This window comes from Anabrus simplex, chromosome 4, assembly GCF_040414725.1.
Source record: "Anabrus simplex isolate iqAnaSimp1 chromosome 4, ASM4041472v1, whole genome shotgun sequence".
Classification (NCBI taxonomy): domain Eukaryota; kingdom Metazoa; phylum Arthropoda; class Insecta; order Orthoptera; family Tettigoniidae; genus Anabrus; species Anabrus simplex.
The window spans coordinates 106,805,383-106,817,621 of record NC_090268.1 but is presented as its reverse complement, the minus strand read 5'-3'; the positions used below and the strand labels follow the sequence as shown (position 1 = coordinate 106,817,621).

The 12,239-nt window shown below is 41.4% G+C and overlaps 1 protein-coding gene across 1 annotated transcript in view; it reads left to right on the top strand.

The window, feature by feature from the left end:
* The window catches only part of LOC136872189 (sodium/potassium/calcium exchanger Nckx30C), a 431,713-nt gene that overhangs the window by 382,117 nt on the left and 37,357 nt on the right, over nucleotides 1–12,239 (top strand). The window contains exon 4 of the mRNA XM_067146025.2: nucleotides 8,149–8,293. Within this exon, the coding sequence (XP_067002126.2) occupies nucleotides 8,149–8,293 (145 nt within the window). The remainder of the gene's footprint in view (nucleotides 1–8,148; nucleotides 8,294–12,239) is intronic.

Sequence of the window (12,239 nt, the reverse complement as noted above, 5' to 3'; positions counted from 1 at the left end):
GGCAACCCTGAAGATGGTTTCCCGTGGTTTACAATTTTCACACCTGGCAAATGCTGGAACTGTACCTTAATTAAGGCCACGGCCACTCCCTTCCCACTTCTATCCCTTTCCTATCCCATCGTCTCATAACACCTACAGTATCTGTGTCGGTGCGACGTAAAGCAGCTTATAAAAGATCTTCAATTTTGATCACCGCCTTGAAATGCAGAGAACTTAGCACATCGAGAAACTGAAGGCAATAATGCAGGTGAAATTATTCTGACCGTTCCTCGGATAGTAACTATATGGGTTCTAACATGGTACTTCCCGAACGAGTCAACCAGAAGAAGAAACTATTTCGCGGCTTGAAGGAAGAATTCGAAAAAGAAATTGTGCCATGATTTGTATCGTGACAAAGTCAGACTTCGAGACCACTTGAACCAGATTTTGTAGCTTTACCATGCGGGACTTCTTGGCCTTTTATACAGTACTGGTGCCCTAGATAATAAAATGGTGCAAGTATACTTACACCATGGCTAATAAGGGAGGTATCATTTTCACGTGAGCCTAGATGTGGCCTATGTTGACTACAGCAAATAGGCTACATATTCTGAAACAGCTTGCATCGACATGTTTACAGAGTCCAAACAAACTGTATGATATTACGCATTGTCGCATGAGAGTGAAACATTTAAAAGCTGTAACTTACAACATAACTGACGATGACACATACGGCCTGTGTATATACAGTATGTGTGTACGCCTATGTATGTCTATCCCTTAGTCCCCTCCCTGGTAAGGGGTCGGCGATGAGGTGAGATGAAATTATATGACATGTTTCACGGGCGGATGCCCTTCCTAACGCCAACCTCAGTTGAGGGCTTCTTCTCCTTTCAGAAATTCAGTCTAATGACTGGTTTACCCTGCGATGAGTCTTCTCCAATTAGGTCGATCCTGTGAAGTAAGTTTTGCGTCAGCATAGCTCCCGCATCCTGAGTTCACCAGAAATGTCATCATGAATGTCTTTCTTGGTCTTTCAAGAAGGCGTTTCCCTGGTATTTTACCTTCCAAAATTTATATAGACACATTCCTATGTCAAAGCCCATGTCCCATCCAAGAAAGTTGTCTGTTCCTAATCTGACTCTTCTTGTGTATACCTCAGTGTCGTTCTTCTGCTCCGCCCAACTTATTCATTGCAGCCGACGCCAACACCACATCTCGAAGGCTTCTAGCCCATTAATATCACTCTTGGCTAACATCCAGGTCTCAGCAAAATCCAGCGCAACAGACCAAACATAAGATTTCATTATTGAAGATGAAATAAATGTCGTGAATAAAACTGGATAAGGAGGGGGGGGGGGGGGATCGACTGTGGTCTGTGAGTAAGAATTGCCCCGGTATTTTCCTTGAAGTGAAAATGGAAAACCACAGAAAACCATTCTTAGGATACCCTACGATGGGATTCGAATCCTTCTCATCTTCCGAATGCACAGCTTGGCTCCATAGCCGTTAACACGCGCGGCCACTCAGCTCAGTTGACGATGATCCTATACGTATATCCTTTTCACACAAATCACAACTTACCTGCAATCACAGCCCCAGCATTTACCTGTTGTGAAAATGGGAGAAACCACGAAAAAACATCTGCATGGCTGCCAACAGTGGGATTCAAACCTAACATCTTCCGAATGCAAGCTCACAGCTACGGGACTCTAACCGCACGGCCAACGCGCTCCCAAGTCCACATACGCGACTGACAATGAGTTCGCACCCATGACCCCATTGGGTGTAGGAAAAGCGGCAGAATAATAAATTAAAAAATCAAGGTATGACTGTGAGGAAAGGTAAAGTATAATAATCTGATATAAGCAAGTTTAAGTATTGCCAGACCCGTAAGATTTCTAATAATGTTGTCCGGCTTCATGGCTAAATGGTTAGCGTGCTGGCCTTTGGTCACAGTGGTCCCGGCTTCGATTCCCGGCAGGGTCGGGGATTTTAACCATTACTGGTTAATTTCACTGGCATGAGGGATGGATGTATGTGTTGTCTTCATCATCATTTCATCCTCATCACGAACGAGCAGATCGCCTACAGGAGTAAAATCAAAATACCTGCACCTGGCGAGTCGAACATGTCCTCGGACACTACCGGCACTAAAAGCCATACGCCATTTCATTTCATTTCTAATAATGTTATTGCTGTTACGTTCCACTAACTACTTTTTTGACGGTTTTCGGGGAAGCCCACAAGATTTCTTATCTGAAATAAGACTGTATCTCCTGAGTTATAGTCTTAAGAGTAGAATGTTCGCACGATGCCGCTACAAAGAAACTTTGATCTTACAAAAGAAATTAATTGGTTTGTTGTGAAGCAGCAGTTCAACCCCGCTTCTTACTTCAACAGGCATCTAATTTAGACTGACAGAAGTGGCATTAATTAAAGGATTCAATGAAGGCATACAGGGTAAAAACAGACAATGAAACTCTTTCACCCTCATTATTATTCACCTTAAAGCTGACGCGTCCTAAATGTGACTATCTGATTTCAATGGTGAGAAACATTTTCTTTCATGAGAACTCTTGTTGTTTCATTATATGCAGGTGACATTATTGTGTCTATATAAATGTATTAAATAGTTAACGCTCTCAGTTCTACAATTGCAGACGGTACTGGGAGTTCGGTTCCTTACGAAATCAATAGCTTTTGGCTCTAAATTACTACCGGTGAGTCAGCGGAGGACATACAGCACATGTGTGACCTCGTGTTTTCTTTTTCTTCTTCTTCTTCTTAATCTGTTTACCCTCCAGGGTCGGTTTTTCCCTCGGACTCAGCGAGGGATCCCACCTCTACCGCCTCAAGGGCCGTGTCCTGGAGCTTCAGACGTTGGGTCGGGGGATTCAACTGGGGAGAATGACCAGTACCTCGCCCAGGCGGCCTCACCCTCATATGCAGAACAGGGGCCTTGTGGATGGATGGGAAGATTAGATGGGACAGGCAAGGAAGGGGGAAGAAAGCGGCCGTGGCCTTAAGTTAGGTACCATCCCGGCATTTGCCTGGAGGAGAAGAGGGAAACCACGGAAAACCACTTCCAGGATGGCTGAGGTGGGAATCGAATCCACCTCTACTCAGTTGACCTCCCGAGGCTGAGTAGACACCGTTCCAGCCCTCGTACCACTTTTCAAATTTCGTGGCAGAGCCGGGAATCGAACCCGGACCTCTGGGGGTGCAGCTAATCACGCTAACCACTACACCACAGCGGCGGACGACCTCTTGTTTTGGGGGGGAAACCACGAGATTATCAGCTCCTCTTGACTGAAAGCAAAGAAGAGTACAATCCTTCGAGAAATTAAGGTACAGGGTAAAGAAAGAGACGGACCGTGAGAGGTAGAAAAATAATAGAAGACTGTCAAGATCACGCAAGGTTCGTTTTCATCTTCCCCCCATGCAACCTCTCTTGGTGAACTCTTGTTCTCTTCCAACCCTGGCGGTATTCGGTTTGAGAGGCCTAGGGAGTTCTTTATTTTTTCACCCTTCGTGGTATTCCCCTTTATTTTGACATACGCCTTCTTGGTGAAACCTCCTCCTTTTTTTAAATTCTGGTCAGTGCACCTCCTCTAAATGCAAAATTTACGACCATCACGCCACGGAATTGTTAGCTATGATGTGGTATTTAAACTATGTACATCGAGCTCGATAGCTGCAGTCGCTTAAGTGCGGCCAGTATCCAGTATTCGGGAGATAGTAGGTTCGAACCCCACTGTCGGCAGCCCTGAAGATGGTTTTCCGTGGTTTCCCATTTTCACACCAGGCAAATGCTGGGGCTGTAGCTTAAGGCCACGGCCGCTTCCTTCCCACTCCTAGCCCTTTCCTATCCCATCGTCGCCATAAGACCTATCTGTGTCAGTGCGACGTAAAACAACTAGCAAAAAAAAACTATGTACATCGGGTAGGGGATTTTAACCTTCATTGGTTGGGCCGGGTGTTTGTCATGTCCCCAACATCCCTACAACTCACACACCACACATAACACTATCCTCCACCACAATAACACGCAGTTACCCTTCACATAGCAGATGCCGCCCATCCTCATCGCAGGGTCTGCCTTACAAGGGTTGCACTCGGCTAGAAATAGCCACACGAAATTAGTATGGTGTACATATGGAGAGATATGTGCCTTAGACATGTCTGTCAAGTACCAACGAATCTAGAGCTCACAATGGTTTGCAGCGTAAATGTCGTTAGTTCTAGCGATCGTCCTAAAATACCGTTAGGCAATAAATATCTGAACACCCACGCTCTTGCATTGTTCGTGTATTACAATGCCACGTATCATGTACACAACTAGTTTGTTATTTTTCTCTTTAAACATCCTTTTAAAAAGCAGTTGCTTTCCTTATAAAATAGGTTTTTATCTCAATCTCCGCTTCATTTTTAATAGGGAAAGAAAGTAACAAAGAGAAAGCGAGACGTTTTCACCACGGGGATGAGTAAGTGAACAAATGGAGAGAATCAGCTATTCGCATTTCATGGGCTGTAACCGAAAGTTTCCCACTTAGAAACCCCTGAGGCTGAGTACCTCTACGAGGGAAGAGAAGAATTATATTATCACCTTTCCGGAATTTCAAAACAGCTCCCAGATATATGAATGCAACTTAAAAATATGGTCGTTGTATTTAGATTAACTGAAGCTTGGAGTGTATTTTTATAATAATTGAAAGGATTATTGTCGTACTTCAACTGAGTACCTGTCTCCATAGCCGTGCGTGCAGTAGAGCTTACGACAAGAAGCTTACGAAACCAAATTTGATTTTTCGGCCTCTGAAGAAGTCTAGTTTCAGCGACCGTCTAAAGATAGACCTTTCCATACCCACTCCAAGAAAATTCTGGGATGACATCTTATTTCAAATCCCGGGAAGAGTTTCCCATCTCATAACAGGTAGTTCAAAAATACAAAAGGATATTCTTAGCTTCTAAATGAACTAGCAGTAGTGTAACTGTTCGATCTCCTCATCAAGACACTTGGGGAGATGAAAGTTATTACCTTGGGACACATGAATATCAAATAAACTATATGTGGCTTGCCCGCAAATTGCCACGCAAATAGAAACAATTAACATTCCATGGTTTCCCATTTCTCTATGTGATGTTTGGGCGCCAGGGTTACAGTTTTAAACAAAACTGTAAACCAAAATTTATATTTACTAGCATAGAGACTTATACTTAAATCACAGGGGTAGGATTTTAAATAATTAACCATTAAGTATCGCTTAAGAAAGAAAATTAACGCAATATAAAATGCAAATGAATTTATTATACAAAAAAATTGAGATGAATCGGAAAAGTTCCTTAAAGCATAGAGGGATTTAGAATTTACTTTACTGAATTTACTAATTGCTTGCTTTATCTAATTGAAGCTCACCAATTGCAGCTTTCGTAGAAGTCATCGGGTTTCCGTGGTTACTCGTTCTCTTCTTCTCGATGTAGAATTTGCTCCATGGGCATCCTTCCTTCCTTCTCTGATGTAGTATGGGCTATCTGGACTAGCACTCCCTAATTGCTTAGTCTTTAAATTAGACATTGGCCCTATACTTGTAAAAACTGATCAGCGTTGATCGTATGAGGAGAAAATTCAGAGATATGAATTTTTCCATATTAGTAGAAATCTCAATCCAACTGAGTTATACTATTTATACGGTACAGACTTGTACCAAATTCCGTGGACTTGAACTAAACATAGTTCTTCATCCAGAAGATTTACTGAATATAACACAAGCCGTAAGCTTGTTTCGTCTCAAGTAGATCCGATAACATAACCGCAGCTAAGTACTGTATCGAAGCGATAACACATTGTACAAAAATAACTATGTCGCGGAGCGACCACACACTGTTTCAAAAATCAATAACGTCGTTCATAGTAGATGTTCTAATACTAGTTAGGTTGCCAGCAGAAGTTGTAGTTAGGTTGTTAGGTGCCGTTCTCGTGGTGAGAATCTCTACATATATCCGGGCTCACCCCCACTCTTGGTAACAGTTCAATCTCAAAACTCATATACAACGAAGTATCTGATTCGTAGATCGATTTATCAACTCCCCTTCTCTTCTTTCTTGATAAGTCCAGTAGGCGTGGCGATGATGTAGGTGACCAGCTTGCAAGCCTCTCGCGCGGGTCTCAGTTTACCAGCCTTGGCTCATGAGTTAAACCCAGTGAGTCATGTAATTTTCCACGCTATAAGAATAACCTTTTCCGTATACACAAATATGAGATGAAATGACAACAACTATATTTCAACATATTAACCAAATCCAATACATAATAAATTCATATCTTTCATAATATAATAATAAATGATGTTATAATATATACAATATAATTGCAAAAACCTTATTTACAAATGCTTGACGTAGAATACATATGTTATTACGAACAATTGCCGATGGCGGACAAACTTGATATCAAATGATATCGCGTATAATGATATTATATTGAATTAGTAGGGCTGGAGAAGCCTGGACGGTTACAGTAGCAACCAAAAAGTAGCAAACACTATTAACACCATTAATGCCTTCACTTCTTTCTAATAGATAGCGACGTTCCAGTCATCTAACTCGTGCTGTTGCTGCATGTATAATCTGTGTAAATGCAGTGCCGATTTTATTTTATTTTTTGTGGATAATTTTCTAGTAAGTTGCTCAAGAACTTGACATGATATTCCTATTCAGCATTGTTTTGGACCAGGGAAAGAAGAGTCAGTTAATCCGATAGATAATCGCATTTATGACAGTCGCACTCAGCATCGAGATTTGCAATGTTTTTCTTTGCTGTGTTTAACTTCCCTCTAACCGCTATAAGTTTTAAGAAAGGTCAGTGTGCCAGAAATTTGACCTCAGAAGAGTTCTTTAAACTGCTAGTAAATATACAGACTACTGAACATACTAAATAGAGTCGTATTTAGGGACTCTTACATACCTTACCATACTACTTTGACAGGTTCGATCCAGTAACCCTTAACGAAGAAGACGAATGCCTAACTAACTGCGATACGTAGACGGTTCGCGATTTACATCTCAGATCTCCGGCTCAAGAGCAGTGAGATGGGCAGTAGGCAATGGCATGATAATAAACGGGGTTAAAAGCCAGGTTGTGAGTTTCACAAATAGGAAAAGTCCTCTCAATTTTAATTACTGCGTTGATGGGGTGAAAGTTCCCTTTGGGGATCATTGCAAGTACCTAGGTGTTAATATAAGGAAAGATCTTCATAGGGGTAATCACATTTATGGGATTGTAAATAAAGGGTACAGATCTCTGCACATGGTTATGAGGGTATTAAGGTGGTAGTGATGATGTAAAGCAGAGGGCACATATCATAAGTCTCTGGTAAGACACCAACTAGAGTATAGTTTCAGTTATGGGACCCTCACCAGGATTACTTGATTCAAAAACTGGAAAAAAATCCAAAGAATGGCAGCTCGATTTGTTCTGGGTGATTACAAAATTACAAAAATGTTGCAAAATTTGGGTTGGGAAAACTTGGGAGAAAGGAGACGAACTGTTCCGAGCTGTCAGCGGAGAGATGGCGTTGAATGGCATTAGTAGACGAATAAGTTTGAGTGGTGTCCTTAAAAGTTAGAAAAATCGCAATATGAAGATAAAGTTGGAATTCAAGAGGAAAAATTGGGGAAAATATTCATTTATAGGAAGGGGAGTTAGGGATTGGGATAACTTACCAAGGGAAGATGTTCAATAAATTTCCAATTTCTTCGCATTCATTCAGGGAAAGGCCAGGAAAACAACAGATAGGGAATCTACCCCTTGGGCGACTGCCCTAAATGGAGATCAGTAGTGATTGATTGATTGATTGATTGATTGATTGATTGATTGATTGATTGATTGATTGATTGATTGATTGATTGATTGATTGATTGATTGATTGATTGATTGATTGATTGATTGATTGATTGTGGTGATGATAATGATGATGATGATGGATGAACGAATGAATGAATAAATGAAAGTAAAAGCGCGCCATTTTCGGAAAATTGACAAGAACATCAGTGGTAAGTAAAGAATTACGGGAACAATGTCAGTAAATTATCAACGCCCTTCTCCTTACTTCATTCGTTAGAACGTGTCATAGAGTACTGATGACCCCTTGTGTTTGTGTGTTGCAGCTGGACCCGGACGACGAGGAGCCGGATAATGAAGCGCTGGATATGTCGTGGCCCGACACGGCCCGCAAGAGAATCACGTACCTGCTGGTGGCGCCTATTGTGTTCCCACTCTGGGTTACACTCCCCGACACACGCACTCCCAGAGGTAGGTGCTAACGACGAACAGCCGTCACATGTACACTACATTCTACTTATTAGAGATTCCAGACATCCCGTTTTAGACGGGACAGTTCCGCTTTTAAGATTTATTTTCCTGATGTCCCAACAAAATGTTTCGTTTTTCACTGAAATATCTAATGCGTGACAAAAATTAAGAAAAGGAAATTTCGCACGTACTCTTTTACATGTCATATTCAGTTGAAACGGGGTCCACTCAGCCTCAGGAGGTCAACTGAGTAGAGGTGGGTTTGACTCCCACCTTATCCATCCTCGAAGTGGATTTCCGTGGTTTCCCACTCCTCCTCCAGGCAAATGCCGGGATGGTACCTAACTTAAGGCCACGGCCGCTTCCTTCCCTTTTCCTTGTCTATCCCTTCCAATCTTCCCATCCCCCCAAACGGCCCCTCTTCATAATAGCAAGTGAGGCCGCCTGGGCAAGGTACTGGTCGTCCTCCCCAGTTGTATCCCCCGACCCAAAGTCTCACGCTCCAGGACACTGCCCTTGAGGTGGTAGAGATGGGATCCCTCGCTGAAACCGAGGAAAAAACCAACCCTGGAGTGCAAACAGATTAAGAAAGAGAGAATATTCTGTTGAAACTTTTATGATATCTAAAACAATTCATGTGGCTACTGTTAGAAAAGTACAGTATGTGGATAATCTCCTTGAGGTTTAATAAATAAAAATCATTTTCAACCCAAAGAGGATTTTTTTCTAGTGGTTTGACATCGCACTAAAACATCGAAGGATTTTGGCGACGTGTGGATGGGAAAGGGCTAGGAAGTGGAAGGAAGCGGCCGTGGCCTTAATTAAGGTACAGCCCCAGCATTTGCGTAATGTGGAAATGGGATACCACGGAAAACCACCTTCAAGGAAAAAATATATTCTTCAGAACGTTACTCTGCTAAGATTTTTTAAAATGTCAGATATGGTATGAAAGCGTGAACAATATAAAAATACTTAACTGCAATAATTCAAGGAATTTCAGTTCAATTCCGTAATCCTCAATCTCCCCAATCTCCTCAATCCGACAACATGAGCGCGCGCCACCTATTCTGTACTGCAATCTTAAGTGGAGATGCACAATACAATAAATTTTACAGGTGGTTGTAGTGATGACTATTGTTTTAAGAGGAAGTAGGCCTACAACTTGGGAACCATCCTCTGTATACCGTAACACTAATCAGAGGGGAAAAAAATGGAAGGGGTTCGACACTTCGAAAAATGAAGGTATTAGCCGTGAAAATGAAAGACTCCCTAAGCCTCCAGACGTAATACCGGGGTCGAAAAAGAACAGGAGTTGACCAAGAGAGGTCGGATAGGGAAGATGAAAGTGAGGAGCATGGCACAAGTAATTGGAAGCAATGCCAGAGTGTCGTAGTCGACAACCCACGCTCCCAAGTTAAGAGCCCCTGGGTCCCCTTTTAGTCGCCTTCTACGACAGGCAGGGGATACCGTGGGTGTTTTTCTACCGTCCCCACCCATAGGGGTGAAATTTTACAGGTTTGAAGGCCGTGATCCAATTTAGGTTTATAACTCCCAGCATTTCACCAGATACTATGCCCGGCATTTTGAAGGGTATGCCCTTTCTGAAGGTTATTAATACAATAGGGCCTACTGCCCTCCCACACTAAACGTGGGAAGGTAGCGTTGGAGAATATGTTTTCTATCTATCTGTTTAGTTTCTTTTCTGTTACTTACGGTATGTAATCGTCTTTATTTCCCAATTCAGTACTGACTTTGAGAGTTCCAAACTACTGTACTTAGGACAGGTGATCAAATTAGATTTTAAAATCTTAGTAAAAAGCAATCATTTAGATAGAAAGAAAACAATATAAGTGATACGATAATGACCTGACAAGGAATTAATGAAAGAATGAAATAACTTACAATAGAATTTGAGATAAAGTAAACAACACAAAAAATGATGAGCACCTAGAAGAGAAGAAGAAACGGTAGGCAACAGACTAGAGATAAATATTACAAACGTTAAAGAGGAGTACTCAATCTTCGATTTTCAAGCAGTCTTCTTAGGTCATTTCAAGAGAAAACATGCGACACAAACCAATATTAGAACCGGAAACCAGTTTACTATCATACAATTTAAAAAATAACAGTTTTATTATTATTATTATTATTATTATTATTATTATTATTATTATTACCTAGCTTTTTGATTAAATGGACAGCATGGCATCCTTCTGTCCAGAGAGTTGTGGGTTCGACTCCCGGCCTGGACAGGTATTTTAGCCATGCCTGGTTTGTTCCACTGGCTTATTCCGGTGGTATTTAAAGGTGCTCAAATACGTCAGCCTCGTGTCGGTATATTTAGTGGCACGTGAAAGAACTCCTGTGGGGAAAATATCCAGCACTTCGGCGTCTATTTGTAACGATTACATTCTTAGTAAATTTTACTTGTACGAATATACTTTTTACAAAACATAATTTTTATTTGTAATTTACTTCTTGCTGTACATTGTAGTAATCATTACATTCTAATGTCCGGCTCCATGGCTAAATGGTTAGCGTGCTGGCCTTTGATCACAGAGGTCCCGAGTTCGATTTCCGGCAGGGTCGGAAATGTTAACCATCAGTGGTTAATTCCGCTGGCACGGGGGCTGAGTGTATGTATCATCATCATCTTCATTTCATCCTCTGACCTGCACATTGCCTACGGGCGTCAAATCAAAAGACCTGCACCTGGCAAGCCAAACATATTCTCAGATACTCCTAGCACTAAAAGCCATATGTCATTTCATTCCATTCTAATAACTGATACAGGATGTAACAGTAAGGTGTGGCACATTCCTCACACATAGAAGATAAACATATGTTATATGGACATAAGTCTGGAACCAGTCACACAGACTCCTACAAAACACAGCTGTTTAATATCACAGCCACATTGATTCTAATGGCTGTAAGATAAACATAGTTATTACACCGCATTAAGCCAGGAAGGTGTTATAAATCCTGAGAGGAATAAGTGAGGTAAAAGACTTATTAATTTTTCTGCCATTGTCACATAGACTGCATGTCGATGGTTAAGGGTTATGCTATGATAGTGAACCCACAACAGTTTTGTAGTAAAAATTCTTCAGTCATCAATGATCTGTATTTAGGGTGGCTGCCCAGGTGGCAGATTCCCTGACAATTGTTTTCCTCATTTTTACATTTATTTATAATTCTATACCTAGCTTTTTCTTAAATATTTTCAATAAATTTGGAAATTTATTGAACATTTCCCTTGATAATTTATTCCAATAAATGAATATTTGCCCCAATCTGTCCTCTTGAATTTCAACTTTATCTTCATATTATGGGCTTTCCTACTTTTAAAAGCTTCATTCAAGCTTATTCTTGTACTTATGTCATTCCACACCAACTCACCACTGACAGTTCAAAATATACCACATAATACCAATATAAATGGTCCGTTATTGGACATTATAAATTTTCCAGCTAACTCATTCCTGGTTGCCAGTGTTTCACCCCCGTGTGCTAAGTTGAGCTCATCAGTTGATAAATAGCACACCCACCAAGACGCATGGCTAGTGCATACCATGGAGGCCAATGCGAAGGCTTCATGGAGCCACTGGCAGTGCCAATACACTATGAGAGACTTTGTCTCATTACCAAAAATTGATGCCTGCCTGGCCATCAGATGATATACCACATAGTCGAGCATCTCGCTCCTTACTCCCAAGTCTTCCCAGCTGAAAGTTTGCAACATTTTAGTAACACCACTCCTTTGTCAGCACCCAGAAAAAATCGAGCTAGATCATCAGCCCAATGAAGATCATTCCTTATATTAACACCTAGGTACTTACATTGTTCCCCATGAGGTACTATCATCCCATCAACACAATAATCAGGACTTTTCCTCATGGAGAAACTTACAATTGGACTTTTCATCCCTACCATTGTCTGCTGA